Raw genomic sequence first — 20,663 nt, 5'->3', positions numbered from 1 at the left:
TTCCCCAAAGCCCCAGTAGATAGTTGTATGTCATAGTTGCACAGCCTTCTAGTTGCTGTATGTGGGACGCGGCCTCAGCATGGCCGGAGAAGTGGTGCATCAGTGCGCGCCCGGGATCCGAACCCTGGGCTGCCAGCAACAGAGCGCTCGCACTTAACCGCTAAGCCACGGGGCCGGCCCAAGCCCCAGTATTTAGGCATCTAAACTCTAACTTCTTGAGCGCCTCTGAAATCTAGACGGGATACAAATGTCCCATGTCTCAGGCCCCAAATTGTGGTAAAACAGGGTCATGGCAATCACAAAAACGTTTGTAGATAGGGCAGCAGGCATGTGGCAATCCCCACCGGTCCCCAGAGAGCAGAGGGGACCGTGGCCACAATTAGCAGATTAGGAAGAGCTGTTGTTCAGTGGGCAAGCTCCCAGGCCAGGGCCACGCTGAGCTGGGGTGGAGACTGGCGCCTGTCAAGGTACATGTTCATAGCCTTTCTATGCCAAAAGTTCCAGCTCCTGTAAAGTCACCCCTGTGCAAGTATCCCAGCAGGTACAACCACCTCTGCCTGACCCTTGCTCTACTGGCACTGGGGGAGGGGCACAGAGAACCTGGTCTTTTTTTTTTTTTTAATTTTTATTTATTTTTCCCCCAAAGCCCCAGTAGATAGTTGTATGTCATAGTTGCACATCCTTCTAGTTGCTGTATGTGGGACGCAGCCTCAGCATGGCCGGAGAAGTGGTGCGTCGGTGCGAGCCGGGCTGCCAGCATCGGAGCGCACGCACTTAACTGCTAAGCCACGGGGCCGGCCCAGAGAACCTGGTCTTGATCTTGCAGAATTCGTATTTGGGTTGAGGGAGTCCCCCATAGGAGAGGTGAGAAAACACGCCCTCAAGAGCAATGTATCAACAAATGCAAACTCTCAAAAGCACGAAAGCATCTTTCTTCTGTTTGACCGTTTCTGAAATCAGGATGTTGTTAGAGCCAACGTGTACATTTAACGTGGGAGTCTTTCCCCTTTTCCTGCCAAGTTATTAAATTGATGATGAGTCTTAAAATCAGTGGTGCTGGTGTTTTGTAACAAGGAAGTGAACAAATGAAGATGAGATGCTCCTGGAGAAGAAAAGTGTTGGAAGTGTCGGGGTGGCCAGGGCAGCCAGAGGTGGTGGAAGGGTCCAAGCAGTCAGGGAAAGGGAGAGCTCATCCATCTGCAGCAGCGCCGAACAAGAATAAAATTCGAGCTACGTATATTATTTTAAATTTTCCAGAAGCCACGTTAAAAAAAAAAGTTCAAAAAGAAACAAGTGAAATTAATTTAAATATCTTTAATTAAACCAATATATACAAAATATCATTCCAACAAGTCAATATAACAAAAACCATTAAGAGAACATCGTACACTCTTTTTCCTGAACTCAGTCTTGAAGTCTGGTGTGCGTTGCACCCACAGCCCGTCTCAGTCGGGCCAGATTTCAAGTGCCCAGTAGCCTCAGTGGCAGCTAGCGACAAATGTGTTGGAGGCGCGGTCTGCAGACAGCGCGAGTGGGAAGGAGCGGCGTGGGGCCGGAGGCCGAGCGCCGGACACGCACCAAGAGGGACAGCTCCGCGGGGTGTGGCACAGTGGGACAGAGCGAGACACCGCAGGGTACATGTCGCCCTAGAGCCTTTCACCCGGCGGACCCCGAGGGCTCCTCCGCGGCCCGCTCAGCCCCAGCGCAGCGTCCACCTCGTTTCTGGACCTTCAGGTGTGACGGCCCAACCCCCTCTCCTTCCGCCTTCGCTGGGGCTCTCGGTTCCCGGGCCCAACTCCGGTGGCCCTCCTTCCGGGCCTTCCCGGTCCCATCGCGTCCGGCCTCGGTCGCCCCTCCGCGCGCTGCCTCTGCGCCCGGGCCCGACCAGCCCCCACCGCGGCCCGCAACCCGCGCCCCAGCCCAGCCCCCCGAGCAACCGCCGCACGAGCAACACGCGCGCCGGAAGTTGCGTCAGCCCAGCTTCCGGACCGCGGAGTCGGGGGGGGGGCGGTGCCAGTTACGGATACGCGGTCCAGTCAGAATGCAACACGAGGGGTTTCGGTGGCGCAGGCGCAGCTCCGCCCCTCGGCTGGGGACTCCGCCCCACTGCCACGTTCGACGGAGGATCGCGCGGAGAGGACGCGTCTCTTGGCCAATCAGGAGCCGCAGAGCCCGGGCCTCTGAAGGTGGCAGCCATTCCAGACCCGCGGAAGGTGTGGGGGAAAACCACCAGTCACAAGTCGAGAGAGAGAAAGTTCTCCGTCGGGAGCCAATGAGAGGCTGAGGAAGACTGCGAGCGCGAGCTACTCGGCCAATCCTGGGCGACGGCGAGGGAGGCCTCCGTAGAGATTCCGAATCTGGGGCGGGGGCCAGTGTGGGTATCCAATCCGAGCGCGGCGGAGGCGAGCCCCGGAGCGCGCTGACCAATCCCGGGCGGGCGCTGGCGGGCGCGCGCGCGGCGGCCGTGTTTATAAGGGCGGGGCGGGCGGCGCGCGCTCTCGTGGCCTTGCTGTCCGGCGGCGCCAACTGGAGTGCTGCACCCGCTGCCGACATGCTGCGCCGCGCTCTACTCTGTTTGGCCCTGGCTGCCCTGTCCCGCGCGGGCGCCGGGGCCCCCGAGGAGGAGGACCACGTCCTGGTGCTCCACAAGGGCAACTTCGAGGAGGCGCTGGCGGCCCACAAGTACCTCCTGGTGGAGTTTTGTGAGTGCTGCCCGGGTTGGGCCGGGCCTCGCTGCCGCCGCGGGGTGGGCACAGAGGTGACGGAGGGGCGGAAAGAGGGCCGGAGCGCAGGGGAGACGGAGGGTCGGGAGGGGAGATGGAGGGGGCGCAGGCGGGACGGGGCAGACGGAAGGGGCACAGGGTGGGGCCAGGGGGACGGAGGGTCAGGCGCCCCTCTGTAGCCTCCTACCCCCGGCCTGGCGGCGGGTTGAGGTCTTCAGGGCTGTCGGCATTCCAGCCAACCCTAGACGCGCTGACTCGCAGCCCCTCGGGAGACTCATCCTCGGGCTGGAACTGCCCACAGGCCTGCTGTCAGCGTCCCCGCGCTGCCAGTGTCCTGGGGGCATCCCTCCTGCTGGAGCTGGACCCTAAGGGTGACCGCGGGCGGACAGCCAGGACATGCCTTTGTGCCTGACGTCCACACGGCAGGATCTCTGTGTCAGCCTAAGAAACATAGGGTCGACTCCTTTAGAGGCATGGAGGGGGGCCGGCCCCGGGGGCTTAGCGGTTAAGTGCGCCCGCTCCGCTGCTGGCGGCCCGGGTTCGGATCCCGGGCGCGGAACGACGCACCGTTTCTCCGGCCATGCTGAGCCCGCGTCCCACATACAGCAACTAGAAGAATGTGCAGCTATGACATACAACTATCTATTGGGGTTTTGGGGGAAAAATAAATAAAATTATTAGAGGCATGGAGAGGAACCACAAATACAAATGAACACGCCAGAGTCCAGCCTCCAATGGCTCACCTGGACCCATCTCCAAAGCACCTGCTCCTGCCCAACACACCTTCAACCCCTGACAGCTATCTTCTGTTCAGCAGTGTTGTCAGCCAGAATGCAAAACCTTTGTTTGTGTTTGTGTTTAAGCCCTGGCTATCTCAGGTGGAAATCTTAGGCCCAACACAGCTGTTAGTCTTAGTCGAGAAAGAGTCCTGTTCCCACGGTGTGGAGTCAGTTTTAAATGTGAGTCTCGGGCCAGCCCCGTGGCGTAGCGGTTAAGTGCGCGCGCTCTGCTGCTGGCAGCCCAGGTTCAGATCCCAGGCGCGCACTGGCGCGCTGCTTGTCAGGCCATGCTGTGGCGGTGTCCCACATAAAGTGGAGGAAGATGGGCACGGATGTTAGCTCAGGGCCGGTCTTCCACAGCAAAAAGAGGAGGATTGGCAGATGTTAGCTCAGGGCTGATCTTCCTTACAATAAATAAATAAATCTTAAAAAATAAATAAATAAATTGGGCCGGCCCCGTGGCTTAGCGGTTAAGTGCACGTGCGCCGCTGCTGGCGGCCTGGGTTCGATCCCGGGCGCGCACCGACGCACCGCTTCTCCGGCCATGCTGAGGCCGCGTCCCACATACAGCAACTAGAAGGATGTGCAGCTATGACAGACAACTATCTACTGGGGCTTTGGGGGAAAAACAATAAAATTAAATGTGAGTCTCAGGCAGGTGTGTACAGATGTCTATCACTTATTCCTGATTGGTCTTACTGAGTACACAGCTGCTACAGCCTTAGCTTCTTAACTTATCTGTGTTCCTGAAGGAAATTCCAGGGACGTGTCCACCCTAATAGCCTGAAGGTAATAGGAAGTTACTAGTGATTAAAAAGTTTGTCTTCCTGTGCTGGCGGTGACAAAGCAGAGAGCGGTGTTGGTTTGTCATTCATGGCCTCTGTCCTGATATTGCTCTAGAGCACTAACCTCTTAGCCCAGCCTTGTGCATTCAGAGGGTCATCTTGGTGAGCAGATAAGGTTTTTATGAAGGGAAGTACTGACAGAGAAGGGAAAGGAAGCAGTGAGATTGGATCGAGTGCTGCTTTCAGCGTCCTGCTTTCTTTTTCAGATGCTCCTTGGTGTGGCCACTGCAAGGCTCTGGCCCCTGAGTACGCCAAAGCAGCCGGGCAACTGAAGGCAGAAGGTTCCGAGATCAGATTGGCAAAGGTAGATGCCACTGAAGAGTCTGATCTGGCCCAGCAGTATGGTGTCCGTGGCTACCCTACAATCAAGTTCTTCAAGAACGGAGACACAGCTTCCCCTAAAGAATACACAGGTGTGACTGCAGCACTGCTCTTGAATTGCCTGTAGAGAGGGCTTTGTCCACAGGCCTTGGAAGATAGACTGAGAGGTGGGGAGGCCCATTTTCAGAGGCATGGAGGGGAACCTGTTCTTGGACTGGGTTCTCAGTCTAGTTCAGCCTCTTTAGGTTGTGTGAGGAAATTTCTTTCATCCCAGAATCTCTCAACTGGAAAGGGACATCTTGTGAGGGTGGATAGCAGGCTGAGGCTTGTCCTAAGATTGACGAGCGAGGAAAGGGAAGCTGGGGCTATTCTGACCACATGGAGCAACAAGTGTGGCGATTGCTGACCATCGAGTATGCCAGCCACCAAGGCAAGTGCTGAGGGCCTTTTCCAGGGGGAGAGCTGAGGCTGAGAGCAGCCGAGTAACAGGCCAATGTCACCTGCCTGTCATGGCAGAGCTTGAATTCAAGCCCAGCTCTGTCTGTGGCACAAGCCCTCAGCCCCTGCTCAGCACACCTCTGAGGCTGCTTTCTTGGGGGCTGGACCCCTTTGTAGCCCGCCGGGTCAGTACCAGTGACAAAAGGAGAATCTTTTGTCTGTAAAACCAGTTCCGTGGCTCATCTGTCAGAATTTTCTGGAGCAGCCCATCTTGTTAATTCTGAGGTCAGCAACTCTGATCCTCTCCGTGTTCTGTTGTTCCTGTTTTTATTTGTTTTCACTTTTGGAACCAGAAGTGCCTTGTCTGGAGTTACCATGATCCCGTCGCTAACACTCAGGTTTTGTAGATGAGACAGTTATTTCTTTTTTTTTTTTTTTTAAAGATTTTATTTATTTTATTTTTTCCCCCCAAAGCTCCAGCAGATAGTTGTACGTCATAGCTGCACATCCTTCCAGTTGCGGCATGTGGGACTCGGCCTCAGGATGGACGGAGAAGTGGTGCCTCGATGCGCACCCGGGATCCGAACCCGGGCCGCCAGCATTGCAGCGCGCGCACTTAACCACCAAGCCACAGGGCCGGCCCGAGACAGTTATTTCTAATTTCCCCTGTAACTCATGACCCGGCTTTTGCTGCCACTCGGCAGAGTGGTTCTAAATGTGAGATTCAGCAGCTCTTCCCAAGTTGGACCAGGTAGTCAGACCCAATGAGGGGGAAGGAGAGTCATTAGCCTCAGTCCCAGGAGGATCAGGCTTCCTCCTCTTAGTTTCATCTGCTTTGGGTGGTGTCCAAGTGCGTGATCTCTTTCATCTTACTAGTCCCAGAGGTGTGTAGGGCAGGCCACAGCCGAGGAAGCTGACCAACCTGGGTGCATAAGGCAGGGCAGAGCTCAGCCTGTTTTCACCCGGGGAGGGCTGGCATTGAGGCCGACTTACTCATCAGCCTTTTTTTTTTTTTTTCCCTCCAATGTTACCACATCTCTAATTAAGATGAAACGTAGTGTAAGACCACCGGGGGGGGGGGGGGGGGAGGGAGTGTGTGTGTGTTTAATGAATGTAAATGTCAAGGAAAATTTAGACAATGCAAAGGGATTAGGAAAAAAAGACTTGTAATCTTGTTATGCAGAGGTAACCACTGCCTTTTTCCCTCCTTTAAACACAACTGCAGTCTCTCACATACACAGAAAAGCCTTTGTAGCCCTGGAATTTGGACGGGTGCATAGACAAGATGCCTTGTTTGTGTAAGGATATCTTGCTCTGGTTTTGGCAGAGAGCTGAGATGAGGATGGGCGGGGAGGTAGGCCACCCTGGTTTCAAGTGGACCCTACATGTTTTTGGGTGCAGCTGGCAGAGAAGCTGAGGACATTGTGAACTGGCTGAAGAAGCGTACAGGCCCTGCTGCCACCATGCTGCCTGATAGGGTTGCTGCAGAGGCCTTGGTGGAGTCCAGCGAGGTGACCGTCATTGGTTTCTTCAAGGTAGAGTCTTCCGAATCATCTCAGGTCTTCTTACCCTGTGTTTGGAGGAGGGGGCCCCGTGGCCTGGGCACTGTGGTCTGCCCTGCTGCTGACCTGGGCAAGGGTCTTTGGTGTTGGGGCATGCGGCCACCTCTGGTTCTCTTCTCTAGGACGTGGAGTCAGACTTTGCCAAGCAGTTCTTGCTGGCAGCCGAGGCCATTGATGACATACCCTTTGGGATCACGTCCAACAGTGATGTGTTCTCCAGATACCAGCTGGACAGGGATGGGGTTGTCCTCTTTAAGAAGGTGAGTGGCCTGCAGGCAGCTCTGCCCAGGGTAGTGGAGGTGCTGCTCTGGGTGGGTAGAGTTGCTTTCCTTATCGCTGCAAGCACCTGGAGAACCTTGCCCAGGTGATGCCGAACCACTGGACCGCAGGACTGACTATCGAAGGTGACTTTTGCAACATCAGACCATAGGCACCAGTGAGACAGTGGCCTTCAGCCCTTCAGTTGTGGTTCCTTTGTTCTGGCTTCTGTGGCAGCCCCAGTGCTGTGTTTTATGAAATCAGAGCTGCTTTGGAGTGTTAGCTTTTTTTGAAAAAACCGTGGCAACACATATGTAACAAAACTTGCTGTTTTAATCATTTTTAAGTACGTGATTCAGTGGCATTAATTACATTTACATTGTTGTGCAACCATTGCTCCTTTTTCCGAAACTTTTTCTTCACCCCAAATGGAGACTCTGGAGTTTTAGCTCTTGGGGTGCATGTTCCCACCCTGATGGCAAAGCCCTGCCCACAGCCCCTCATCCTGCTGCACTTTCTCTTCGTAGAGAGCGCTGGTGCGGGTGTCTTGCCAGGATACATGTCTACATGGCATTACCGAAGGGGTGATGGGAGTCTCTCTCTCTCTCTCTCTCCCCCGCCTCTCTTTTTTTTTTTTTTTTTTTGAGGAAGACCAGCCCTGAGGTAACATCCGTTGCCAATCCTCCTCTGTTTGCTGAGGAAGCCTTGCCCTGGGCTAACATCCTTGCCCATCTTCCTCTACTTTATATGGGATGCCGCCACAGCACGGCTTGGCAAGCGGTGCGTCGGTGCACACCTGGGATCTGAACCTGCGAACCCTGAGCCGCTGAAGCGGAACATGTGCATTTAACCGCTTGAGCTACCCGGCTGGTCCCGGGGTCTTTGTCTCTTATCTTAGCCACCAGACAGTGGGACTGGGGCCAGCCGAGCACCATGCTCTTGGAACACAGCTGTCCCTGGACTGGCTGATGGTGATTCATGCCATTCAGTAGCACGCTTCAGAGTGGAGGAGGAGAGAGCTGTGAGAGAAGGAACCAGAGGGCAGGCAGGGGCAGGAGGCATGTCTTCAGGGGTGGTGACAGGGCAGTTGACTCCTGTTTTGTCCCCATGGGAAGAAGGTAGGTTTAGAGTTACAGTGAAGTAGTAACCAGGTGGTCAGAAATGGCCTGAGGCTGTTGTGTGTGCTCTCCACTCGTGGAACAGCTTGATGGGCCGGGGCGAGGGGACTTTGAAATGAGGAACCGGTTAGCTTTCTATAGTGGTTGCGGGGCGTCTAGCGCCTTGCCTGGGACTGTCGGGCGGGTGTCAGGGCCTCTCCCTGCAGCACTGCAGAGGACTGGGAACGCCCAGGGGGCTGGGGTGATTCTTTCTGTGTGCTTGTTCAGCTGTTTCTATAGCCCCTTCCTCGAAAAAACTCAAGACATCATGCACCCTCTCTTTACTCAGTGGAAGCCCTCACAATGTTTCCTAGAGGGAATAGAATTGCTGAATCAGTCAATTGTCATTGCAGAGGTGCCCAGGAAGTTGTATTTAGACATCTGGTTAGGACAAAACCATGAAGTGTTGGATGAAGTTGAGTTAACAGAAAGTCTTGGGATATTAAAGAGAAAGTCGTGAGTCATGTCCTAAAGTTTAGGTTGAGAGAGCAGGGGAGAGTTTCTCTGAGCCCTGTTGAAACTTGTAAATTTTCTGTCATCAATTCAGTCCATAGGATTTTTTTCCATCACCCTTAAAATCTGGAGTGACAGATTTCACACTGGATCGGTAGTTTTGGTGATCAAGTGTCCCTGAAGGTTAGAATGATTGTTTCTTGTTCTGCAAGGACTCTCAGGTGTGGTAGCTCATCTGTTTAGCTAATCTCTGTATGCTTTTCTCAGCCTCGATTCTCTGCTGTCCACGCAGGCTGGGCACAGCTGACCCCCTGGGTCTGCTGCCAGCAGGTGGATGGTGCCTTGTCTTCCACTTGGTGGCTCTGGCATCTGTGCTTGAATGACATGGTCGCCTTGGGCAGAGCCCGGCAGAGCCTATGGACTTTGTGTGGGGCGGGTCAGTAGAGGTCACAGCTGCGCTCAGATGGACAGGGTTCCACAGACAGGAGGAAGCAGCTCGGGTCCAGACTCTCTGGTTTCCACCTGCCGTCTCCCTTTCCTCGGCTCTTGCATTCACCCTTTGTCAGCCTTTACTCGGTCCCTTTCAGGCTGTTCAGCCCAGTTCCTCACAATGAGGGAGCTTCCTATCTGCCCAGGGGCCACAGTGGGCAGCCTTACTGAGCCAGGTGCTGCCCCCGGGGACTGGGCAGGGGTGGCAAGGGGTGGCAGCGGTACCAGCGGAACTGGAGTTGTGAGTCCCGGGTTGGGTCCCTGGTCACTGGCGGTTGGAGCATTGGTATGAGAGCTGATGGTCCTGCGCCCTTGTTTGTTCTGGTCTTTACTTTGTTTTTTGTTTTTTGAAGCTGGGGGATGAGGAGTGGACATGGGGCGGGCTTCTCCTCCCCTGCCTGCAGCACCAGGGCTTTCTGTGACATTGTCACTGTGGCCTGGCAGGGCTGGCCTCCATGGCCAGAAACGGGGCGGTCTCTACCCAGGGACTCCTGCAGCTCTCCCCAGCTAAAGGAGGGCTGGCTGTCTTTTACCAAAGTAGACAGTGAATGCAGGGTCATGTGGCAACATTACCAAAAAGATGGCATCCCAGAACAGGTGTGGTGGCTCTGCTCTTCAGGCTTCTTACCGTGAAATTGGGTGGGCAGTGCCCACTGTTCAGGGAGCTGGAGATGCAGTTCTGAGGAGTGGGCACTGGTGGCCTGCTTGCCTCCCTTTGCAGCTCAGCGTTACCCCTGAGGCCAGGGCCAGCTTCTCACTTTTTTTTTTTTTCTTTTTTTTGTGAGGAAGATCAGCCCTGAGCTAACATCCATGCTAATCCTCCTCTTTTTGCTGAGGAAAAACAGCTCTGGTCTTTTTTTTCCTTTTTTTTCCCCCAAAGCCCCAGTAGGTAGTTGTATGTCATAGCTGCACAGCCTTCTAGTTGCTGTATGTGGGACGCGGCCTCAGCATGGCCAGGCAAGTGGTGCGTCAGTGCGTGCCCGGGATCCGAACCTGGGCAGCCAGTAGCGGAACGCATGCACTTAACCGCCAAGCCACGGGGCCGGCCCAGCTTCTCATTTTCTAAACAATGCACTTGAAGGGCCTCTTGGCCTTGGCTTTTCCACCTTGTTGTCATCTTCACATTCTCGGGTTTGGGGAAGCTAGAGCTTGGGGGTTGGGAGTCATGCCTGGGCTCTCAGCGCCTGGCCCGCAGCCTGCTCTGTCCCAGCAGTGAGTTTCGTGGTGGAGCCGAGGGTCAGCCTCTAACATAATGGGCTGGGAGTGGGAAGTGGCCACCTGCTCCTCTCCTCTGGAAGTTACTTTGGGGAAGTGTAAAGGGAAATGAGCAGGAAGGAAGGGTGCATCATTCCTCTCCAAGTCACATTGAAGAGTTTAGTGGGACGATGGAAGCTCTCCTGAACTGCTCACCTGAGAAGGCTCAGGCACATGATCAGCCTTTCTGGGTCAGGAATTGTTTCTGCCCTCCCTGTCCGGAGCCGAGGCCACACCTTGGCCTCCATCTTCATGGCCCTGGGACTTCTGGAACCCTTTCATGTTACTAGGGATCCCAAAAAGCTTTTGTTTATGTGGCTTATACCTATCAATTTTTATTGTGCTCAAAATTAGAACTGAGAAATTGAAAAAAAAACTCGTTCATTTTAAAGATTTTATTTATTTTATTTTTTCCCCCCAAAGCCCCAGTAGATAGTTGTATGTCATAGCTGCACATCCTTCTAGTTGCTGTATGTGGGACTCGGCCTCAGGATGGACGGAGAAGTGGTGCCTCAATGCGCACCCGGGATCCGAACCCGGGCCACCAGCATTGCAGCGCGCGCACTTAACCACCAAGCCACAGGGCCGGCCCCTCGTTCATTTTAAAGTAACAATAATAAACCCGTTACATGTTATCAAAAATAACATTTTTATGAAAATTAATTTTTCCCAGACAACAACATTGTAGTAGTAAGTGGTGTTTTAGATTTCTGCTGGTCTCTGATGTCTTCCTAAACGGAAGACAGCTGGGTTCTGGTTTGCCTTCAGTCTGTGGGGATGTCACCATTGCGCAGCCTCCATAAAACCACACTGCACGCTCAGGAGAGAAGGCGTGGGAAGGCATGCGCCATCTGAGTGTGTGTATGAAACTCCTTCTGACCCTGCAGCTGCCCTTGAGAGGGTCTTGGGACCTGCAGGGGTATGGCCCACACTTTGAGAGCTGCTGTTTTAGGAGTTGGAGATGAGGGTAATGTGTGTAAAACCCAAGGGTTCCGTGGTGCCTGGGAGATGGGGCTCTTGAGGCCTGTTAGGAACATGCTGGTGTGGAGGCCAACGAGGCTGGTCTGGGCCAGCTGCTGTGGTTCTGACCGTGGGAGCCTGCCTGCTCTCCTTGGTGATGTCACCGTTGCTCAGTACCCAGAAGGATGCTGGTCCTTGCAGCCCTTACTTGGCTTTGCTTTGTGGATAGAAGCACATGGGTCCTGCTCTGCATTGCTCTCAAAACCTCAGATAGCAAGATGAGGCTGCGAGACTGCTGTGCTGGGCCAAGCCCGGGCTGCCTGGAGGCCACAAGAGGCTTCTTGGAGCACCTTGGCATACCTCAGTGCTCATGGCTCTCTCTCTGTCCACAGTTTGACGAAGGCCGGAACAACTTTGAGGGGGAGGTCACCAAAGAGAAGCTGCTGGACTTCGTCAAGCACAACCAGCTGCCACTGGTTATCGAGTTCACCGAGCAGGTGTGGCTCTCCTGCTGGTCCTTCCCGTCGAGCGTGGGGGTGGTGTGGGAGGGTCGTGAGGTCCTGGCCCTGGGGATGACCCCCCTAAACTTAGAGAAACCCCATTGTTGCTCCACTGAGAATATCCTGTGTCACTAGCTTAGTTCATAGCTCAGACCCAGTAACCTATGTTTATAATACAGACGGCCCCCAAGATTTTCGGAGGTGAAATCAAGACGCACATCCTGCTGTTCCTTCCGAAGAGTGTGTCTGACTATGACAGCAAACTGAGCAACTTTAAGAAAGCTGCTGAGAGCTTCAAGGGCAAGGTGAGCTGCTTTTTGCTGCTGGCTCGCAGAGTGGCTCTGCCCAGGGTTGTAGGGCAGTCCTGAGGCTTCCTCCTGTTTTCAGGATAGCCTGTTCTTGGGGTCCAGGCTGTTGGGGAGGGGTCAGCCGGGTCATCCTCCTCTGCTCCCAGTCAGCAGTCGGTCTGGCGGTACCTGAGTTTGAGTTGGAGGAGAGAAGCTTCAGTGGCACAAGTCTGCTTCCCGGTGAAGCAGTGAGAGAGAGCAGAAACGAGGCCTTAGACCTTCCGTCTTCCCAGTGCTGCTTTCAACCTCCCTTTTCTCCCCCAAGATCCTGTTTATCTTCATCGACAGCGATCACACCGACAACCAGCGCATCCTCGAGTTCTTTGGCCTGAAGAAGGAGGAGTGCCCTGCCGTGCGCCTCATCACCCTGGAGGAGGAGATGACCAAGTACAAGCCAGAGTCAGACGAGCTGACAGCAGAGAAGATCACGGAGTTCTGCCACCGCTTCCTAGAGGGCAAGATCAAGGTGGGGGAGCCGTGTCCTGGGGTGGGGCCTGCACTGGCCTCTTGGCACTTAGTGTCCGAGGCTTCCCGCGGCTGCATCCTCAAAGTGTCTGAAAACGTGAGCATAGAATCCTGAGGACATGGCCCATAGACGGTGTAAAAATGGTTGTCCTAGTCCCACTGCCTGGGGAGCACGGAGCAGCCCTGACTTCATGGGCTTGGTCCTCTCCTGAGGCTCCATGAGCAGTTCTGGTCAGCTGAGGGCAGTCATGTTCCCCCACGAGGGGGCTGGGGGCTCTGTGGGGCAGTGGGGTCTGTGGCAGGCCCGCCGTCCCTGACCCTACTCTGCTGCCCTCTAGCCCCACCTGATGAGCCAGGAGCTGCCTGAGGACTGGGACAAACAGCCTGTCAAAGTGCTGGTTGGGCAAAACTTTGAAGAGGTTGCTTTTGATGAGAAAAAGAATGTCTTTGTGGAATTCTGTAAGTGAAGCCTCTTTAGCTTCCTGGGTTTGTCTGTTCCACAGAGAGCCTGGGCTGGGGCGGGCGGGAATGTGGCTTCCTGGCCCAGGGAGACTCAGAACTGCTTTCTCTCAGACGCCCCATGGTGTGGTCACTGCAAACAGTTGGCTCCCATTTGGGATAAGCTGGGAGAGGCGTACAAGGACCATGAAAATATCGTCATCGCCAAAATGGACTCGACAGCCAATGAGGTGGAGGCGGTCAAAGTGCACAGCTTCCCCACACTCAAGTTCTTCCCCGCCAGCGCGGACAGGACGGTGCGGCTTCCAGACGAGGCTTGGGGCTGGTGATTAGGGGGTTGGGACACTGGGACCTCCCAGCTCTGGCCTCTGTCATCGAAGGGGGCTGGGGACAGGAAGGGGTGTGTGGAGGAGAGTTGAGGCCCACTTCAGGACCCTGCCTTTCTGCAGGGAGGGTCAGGCACTGCCTTGGTGTCCGTCAGGGCAGGACCAGCTTCCTGCTTCTCACACTCCCTCCTCACAGGTCATCGACTACAATGGGGAGCGGACACTAGATGGTTTTAAGAAGTTCTTGGAGAGTGGTGGCCAGGACGGGGCAGGAGATGACGATGTAAGTGGTGGTCACCAGACCCTGCCAGCTTCTGGGGCCCCACCTTGCTGTCCACGGGATGTGCTTGCTCAGGCGCCGCTGGAGACACGTGTGTGCACAGTCTTCTCAGTCAGCACTTCTGCGTACAGTGGTTTGGGAGGGTCTTTAAATGCTGGTGTTTGCCTGTGAAGTCTTCTCAGGCTCATCCCACACGGTTCCCTGACTTGGACACAAATGTTTTTCCCCAGCCTGGTGGCTGAGGCTCTATGCTGGGCATGCGGCAGGAGGTTGGGCCTGTCCGGGTCAGCCAGGGAGGGCAGAGAGGGTGTCAGAAGTGTGCCCAGGCCAAGAGGGCATGGCAGGGGTGGGTGCTGGTGACTAGCAGGACATTTGAGGCAGGGACTGGAGAGGATGGTCATTCAGGCTGGCAGTGCCTGCCTGGAAGCACTGGGGAAGTGGGATGGGGAGTGGATCTGCTGAGGCACCCACATGGGCTGCCGAGTGGAATGGGATCAGATTGAGGAGTGCCCGGGCAGCTGTGGTCACTGGCCCCACAAGTCTCAGGGGCTGGGTGGGGTGGACGTTGCACACCAGCGGCTCCTGTGCTTGGTCTTCATCCTAGGACTTCCCCTGTGCTCACCCACTGGAAGGTGTGATCTGGGATCCCAGGCTCCCCACAGTGCAGGCCCATCCTGCTTCGTAGACAGAAGCCCCTGCACCTGCTCAGAGGGATGGCAGCTGGCAGCTCGTGGCCGCGTGGCCAGCTGGTCCCTGCTGGGCGAGGTGTGTGGGGGGCTTGAGCTTTCACTTCCTGCCCTTTTCTTCCTACATCCCAGGATCTAGAAGATCTAGAAGAAGCGGAAGAGCCTGATCTGGAGGAAGATGATGATCAAAAAGCTGTGAAAGATGAACTGTAATACAGGAAACCAGACCTGGGCACCCCCAAACAGTCTCAGTGGTCTGCATCCCAGCAGCACAGCCTCTGGAAGCCTGTAGACTCTCAGAAGGAGGGAGCATCGATCGGAAATGCAGGGAATTTTTCTGAGGCAACGCTTCATTCTAACACATGTAAATTTAAACCCGTCTCTTCCTTTTGCTTTTCAACTTTTGGAAAGGGATTTATCTCCAGGCCAGCCCACCTTGGTGGGCCATTTTTTTTTTTAATTGTGATGTACTTTTTTGTACACGGTTTTGTCCAGAGTGCTCGCTGAAATGTTTTGGAATCTCAGGCTGGCAATGTCACCTTCCTGTATCACTTTAAAAAAATTCCATCTGTGGGATTTTGAGACATTTTTGGACGTCAGGGTGCCTGTTCCACCTTGGTCGGGCCTCCCTGGAGACTCATGTCCCCGCCTGGGGAGGGACCAAGCGAGGCTGCCAGGCTGGATGAGTCACTTTCACCTCACACCAGTGCCATGACTGAGTGTGGCTCTTGCCTCTTGGTTAAATGGAGACCTCGGGTCTCTGTTGTGGGGGCGGGGGTGGGTGCTGGCTGGGCCCTGTCTCCCCTCCCTCCCCAAGCCAGGCTTGTCATTGCTCTGTGACTTCCAGGGTGGCCTGAGGCCTGTGCCAGGCAGAGCCAGGACCCTCCATTTCCAGGCTGGGAGACGGCCCAGGATGCTTGAGCCAAATCAAATGTTGATAGTTCTTCAGGCATTTCTACCACAATATTGGAATTGAACACATTGGCCAAATAAAGTTGAAATTTTACTACCTGTGGTTGTCTCTGCTTTACAGTCTCTCTAGGCCTCGGGACCTGGGGCTTGAATTCCAACTCTGAAGAGAGAAGGTGGGCTTGGTGGGGCCACTCTTAACTGAGACACCTCTTAGAGCATGGTGCAAACAGAAGCATGCACGAGTCTTGTGCTCACAGTTTGCTGAGCTGTTGTGGAGTGTGCACGGCCTGGGTGGGGTCACCTCTATGTCACCAAGTGGAGGGGCTTGGGGGTGTGCCGTGGGGCTGGTTTCCCTGTGACGGCTGTCACTGGCGTTACCCTCCTTGGGCGTCTAGTCACGACATGGATTCTGCTCATGTGCCACATCAGGACACGGGGTGTGGCCGCACATGGATCCAGCCCCAGCCAGAGGTGGGCAGGTCTGGTGTGCAAGAGTGGTCTCTCCCTGCCACTGCCTCGAGCCACTGCAGGGTCTGACGTGAAATTGGAGGTGTTCGGGCTTCAAGAATGGGTATCTTATCACCAAAGCTTCACATAAAAAAGAATCTGGTGTTAAAATAGGAAGTCTCCTAGTTATTAAAATGTAATTTGACTTCCAGAACCACAGCTTGCTTATAGTTTGCATAGAGAAGAATACAATTAGATCCATCTTTTCCACACACACAAAGCTGCCGGCCTGGCTGCAGTATTGGGCTGATGGCACTTCTGAGCCTGGATTAGTGACATCCCTTGGGCCTTTGGGGTCCCAGGGAGCTCTGGTGCCTGTGGGTCTCACAGAGAGCAGGAGAGGAGCTCCACAGAGGAGCTGGCAGGGCTCAGATGGGTGTCCGTCCCTCGCCACGACAGCACCTCCAGGGACTTTGCGTCTGTCGCTGTCTGTGCAAGTCTGCAGCAGCAGGTGGAACAGGAGGGAATGGAGGTGGAGATACAGTCCTTAGGAGGTCAAGGACAGAGCAGACGTTGCTAGGTTTCCGAGGAGGTCTGCCCTCCCCTCCGTGCATCCATCCCACCCTGCGTCTCGGACTTGCTCCCTGGAGCAGGAAGCGTGCATGCATTACCTGATTCCCAGCCCCCAGTTTTTTTTTTTTTTTATAATTTTATTTATTTATTTTTCCCCCAAAGCCCCAGTAGATAGCTGTATGTCATAGCTGCACATCCTTCTAGTTGCTGCATGTGGGACGTGGCCTCAGCATGGCCGGAGAAGCAGTGCATCGGTATGCGCCCGGGATCCAAACCCGGGCCGCCAGCATCAGAGTGCGAGCGCTTAACCGATAAGCCACGGAGCCGGCACCCCAGCCCCCCAGTTCTGATGCTCACATGCTGGTTGGAGCTTCGAGGTGCCAGGGCCATGGCGGCAGACATGAGCATGGGAGTTGCTATGAACGTGGTTCTCTCAGTGGTCTTGGCCCGTGGGGAGATGGGGGTGTCATCTCCCCCATGACCACAGCCGTGCTCCTAGCCAGAGGCCCATGTACTGGCTCTTGCCTTCCCCGATGTTGTCACCTGCCATCCAGGCCCTTTTCCCGGGGCTGCTTCTGCCTCTGACCCAGGCGCACAGTACACAGCCGGTGTGCAGTGAGGACCTTGTGTTAGCACGCTGGGCAGCACCACCGAGGCACTAGCTTGTCCACGCACCCTGTTGTCAGGGCACTGCTCCTCCAGTTCAGAAGTCCAGGCTCAGGGCTGCCCACAGCTGGGCTTCCTTCCCCGGTTCTAGGGTGGCCTGTGCTAGGGCTGGTTTCTCGTTAGTCCGTTCCAGGGTCTGTGCGTGTTGTGCCTTGGTCCTGCTGACACAGTGAAACGTGTATCCACGGAAAAGTGAGCTCGGGCACTTGGAGGTTCTGTGGGAGGAGGTCACTGGGGAGACGTTAGCTCTGTCCTCCAAAATGTGAGGGTACCCCAGGGGTACACGTGGTCTCCAGAGGAGGGAACTCATTGGGGGCTGACAGCAGCGCTGTCAGGAGTCACGGCTACGAGGGGTGGGCTGTGCCCAATCCTGTGCTCCCTGCCCCAGCACCCAGTGCGGGTGACCCTAGGGACCACCTCTGCGGAGCCTGGCCCGCCGCGTAGAAAGCTGGGACCAGGGGCGGCTGCCCAGAGCATTGCCGTCATGCGCTCTGGGGAGGGAGGTGAGTCACCGATACCTTTCCCCTTTGCCGAGGCAGCTGATTAGCGCATTCCTGGCCTGGGTTTGCTGGGAGGTTGTGGGTTGGAGTCCAAAACCTGGCAGGGCTGGTGGATTAACGAGGCAACTTCGCAGACTCTCGGGTAAGCAGTTAAGGCTTAACAGCCTGGAAGTTCCCAATCTCTCTCCCTTCCTCCTTCCCGCCCTCTCTTCTTTCTCCTTTCTCTCTCCAGGTGGTAGGAAGCTACCGTCCTGGAACCTAAAAAAGCAACTGCCAGGCCTGTACACCAGATCCTCAAAGTCCTCTGGCATCAGAGCCTGCCCCGGGAGCTGCACCGACTCTCCTAAGAGGCTTGTGTTTCCTGCTGGACGCAGGGCATTCCTTGCACTTTTTTTTTTTTTTTTTTTTAAACATCTTTTCTTCCTAGTATGTTTTTTTTTTTTTTTTTTTTTTTAAAGATTTTATTTATTCAGTTTTTTCCCCCCAAAGCCCCAGTAGATAGTTGTATGTCATAGGTTCACATCCTTCTAGTTGCTGTACGTGGGACTCGGCTTCACGTTGGACGGAGAAGTGGTGCCTCGGGGCGCTCCCGGGATCCGAACCCGGGCCGCCGGCATCAGAGCGCACGCACTTAACCGCTAAGCCACGGAGCCGGCCCATCCTTGCACTTTTCAAAGTAAGCTTTTTGCATTAAATGTTTTAGTTTGCTTTGGTCCTCTAGAAGGCAGAAACTTAAAACCCTGCAGACCAGGTCACTTCACAAGTTCACACGGGCAGACACGGATCAGGGACAAAGCTGTATAAATACAGGCTTGGTTCTGACGTGGTGGCTTGAAATGTAGGCTTTGCCCACGGTGGCAGGTTAGACTGCTTACCGCTGGCTTCTGATGAAAGGTTTCCAAGGTGGTGTCCATGGTTTGGAGGACATGGTTCCTGTGTCCTGGCTAGAATACCTTTCATAGGTCTGTTGTGACTGGGAAGGCTCTGGGCACCAGTCCCTTCTCTGATCCAAACAGAACTCCCAAAGCCAAATTCCCTGAGCTCTCAGCTCACCTTTAGCAGGATGGACCAGAGGGTCCCTTGTGGGGTCACCAACAAGCTTGCCCTGAACTGTCTCTAGCCCGAGGCCTGGTCACTCCCAGGAAAGGCCATGCTGTTGGTGGCAGCTACATTCAGGGTTCTTTCATCTGATCTTCTGAGTGGGGAGAGCAGACAGAACTTTCCACAACATCAGAAAAGGCCATTTTCACATCAACAGAAAGTTCTGTCTCCCGTCTACAGTGCAGAACTTTTAGTCTCCAGGCTTCGTGTAAACAAGTTGGAAGAAATTGTACCCGACTCCTCACAACTGCCCAGGAGTTATGACTGTCCAGCACTGTCTTCTGAGCCCCAAAATGCAGGAACACTGGGAACCACCCCTCCTCGGGGCCCCTGCAGGGCCAGACCTGGGAGGAGGTTCCCGTGGAACTCTGGAGTGGAAGTGGTGGCATGAGGCCTATGGGGCTGGCCTGGCTGGTGGGCGGTGGGTGCTGAGGCAGGCTGAGAAAACTCCATTAGGGCAGGGAGTCCGTGTTAGGCAGTGCCCCATTTCTCTGAGGCATTTGGCCCAAGGCTTTGCACCTAGAGAGTGTTGAATACATTTGTTGATTTGATTTTGTTGGATCAAGACCAGCCTGGTGATGCAAGGGCTGCTGGTGACCAAGCTGCCTGCCCTGCCCCTGCAAAGAATGCTGGCCAGTCTTGGTTCTGTATTCTTTCAGGTCTTCAGTGACCACCCAGGGGGATCTCACCAGTGTTACAGGTTGAACTGCATCCCCCCAATATTCATATATTGAAGTACTAACCCCAGGACCTCAGAATATGGCTTTATCTGGAAATGGAATCGTTGCAGATGTAATTAGTCAAGATGGGGTCACACTAGAGTAGGGTGGGCCCTAATCCAATGGCTGGTGTCCTTATAAAAAGGGGAAATTTGGACACAGACATGTATACAGGGAGAACACCATATGTACATGAAGGCAGAGATCAGAGCGATGCGTTTACAAGTCAGAGAACACTAAGGACTGCTACCAGAAGCAAGGAGATGGGACTGGAAGATTCTCCTTCAGAAGGAACTGACCCTGCTGACACCTTGATCTTGGACTTCTGGCTTCCAGAACCAGGAGAGAATAAATTTCTTTTGTTTAAGGTCCCTAGTCTGGCACTTTGCTACGGCAGCCCTAGCAATCAATACAGCCAGCTTCAGGGGCTTCGGGTATATCCTTGCCCCCACAGGCGTGCTCCTGGCCCAGCTCAGCTCCTGTGTATGTGTCCGTGTGCACATCTTATCCAATGCCTCTTCTCCCGCTGGAGCATGAGCCCCACCTTGGACCTTGGCTGCTGCGATGAAGGCAGCTGGCACGGGCCCAGCCTGCTGGAAGGTCTTATTAAAATTCCCTAGTTGCATTCCTATAGGTGAGTCTGCACTGGGCCAGGTGCAGAGGGTGCACACCACCCGGGACGTGATGTCCCATCCTTGGGGAACAGACTAGATGCCACCTTAAGTGTGAGCATATGTGTCCTTGACAGGAAGCGGCAGGAGCCTGGAACGCGGAGAAGTGTGGGGGGTGCGGGGCGGATGGGAACAGAGCATCGTGGGGCCGGGGTGCAGGGTTCCCGATGGGCTGGGTGGGTGGGATGGGCTGAGCAGGAGCTGAGGCATTTAGACTCTATCCTGGCAGGTTTCTCGACAGGAGGGCAGTGCCATCAAGGCCCACATTTTGGGAAAATTGCTCTGAGAGTGATGCAAGCCATGATGGAAGGTGACAAGTGACAGGGATGGCGATGGGTAGGGCTGGGCCTTCTCCACAGCATGGTCAGACCCTGTGCTGCCTCACATGTGGGCAGCCCCTTGCTTCCAGGTGGTGGAGGCAGCCATCCTCACCACACATCACACCCTTCTCCCCGAGTTCCTGGGACTGTGGGGGGAAGGTGCCTGGGCCCTCTTGATGACCTTGGCACCTGCTCGCCTTCCTTATGGGCCCTGTCCTTCTAGTACCTTCTGCTGCCCTCTGTAAGGCACCTTCTAGGTCCAGCTGTGGGGCAGGGAACGGTAGCCAGGAAGGATCTGACTCCTCTGGCCTGACACAGCGACAGGTGGGCTGAAAGATGAGCCACTAAACATGATGCTGAGCGCCGGGCGGGGAGCAGCTCAGTTTCAGCCCCTCATGGTGCGAGCATGACTGCGCAGCTTTATATAGCTCCGCAGGCCTATATAAATGGGA

At 54.9% G+C, this 20,663-nt stretch overlaps 1 protein-coding gene across 1 annotated transcript; it reads left to right on the top strand.

Moving 5' to 3' along the window:
- Window positions 1–2,501: 2,501 nt before the first annotated feature.
- P4HB (prolyl 4-hydroxylase subunit beta) lies at window positions 2,502–15,313 on the top strand. Its single transcript, XM_004432865.3, has 11 exons — window positions 2,502–2,702; window positions 4,554–4,760; window positions 6,508–6,641; window positions 6,791–6,928; window positions 11,632–11,736; window positions 11,919–12,044; window positions 12,352–12,552; window positions 12,890–13,010; window positions 13,125–13,306; window positions 13,533–13,619; window positions 14,435–15,313. Exons 1-11 carry the CDS (start codon window positions 2,552–2,554, stop codon window positions 14,513–14,515), a joined length of 1,533 nt encoding a protein of 510 aa, XP_004432922.1. The 5' UTR covers window positions 2,502–2,551; the 3' UTR covers window positions 14,516–15,313.
- The last annotated feature ends 5,350 nt before the right edge of the window (window positions 15,314–20,663 follow it).

Source organism: Ceratotherium simum, chromosome 16 (genome assembly GCF_057802395.1).
Source record: "Ceratotherium simum simum isolate JZ-2026a chromosome 16, ASM5780239v1, whole genome shotgun sequence".
Classification (NCBI taxonomy): domain Eukaryota; kingdom Metazoa; phylum Chordata; class Mammalia; order Perissodactyla; family Rhinocerotidae; genus Ceratotherium; species Ceratotherium simum.
The sequence above is the reverse complement of the archived record's forward strand: the minus strand, read 5'-3'. Positions and strand labels throughout refer to the sequence as shown.

Coding starts and splice junctions, on each gene's coding strand:
- P4HB (XM_004432865.3), top strand. CDS start 2,552: ATGCTGCGCCGCGCTCTACTCTGTTTGGCCCTGGCTGCCCTGTCCCGC. Junction 6,929..11,631: donor GGGTTGTCCTCTTTAAGAAG/GTGAGTGGCCTG, acceptor CTCTGTCCACAG/TTTGACGAAGGCCGGAACAA. Junction 12,045..12,351: donor CTGAGAGCTTCAAGGGCAAG/GTGAGCTGCTTT, acceptor TTCTCCCCCAAG/ATCCTGTTTATCTTCATCGA.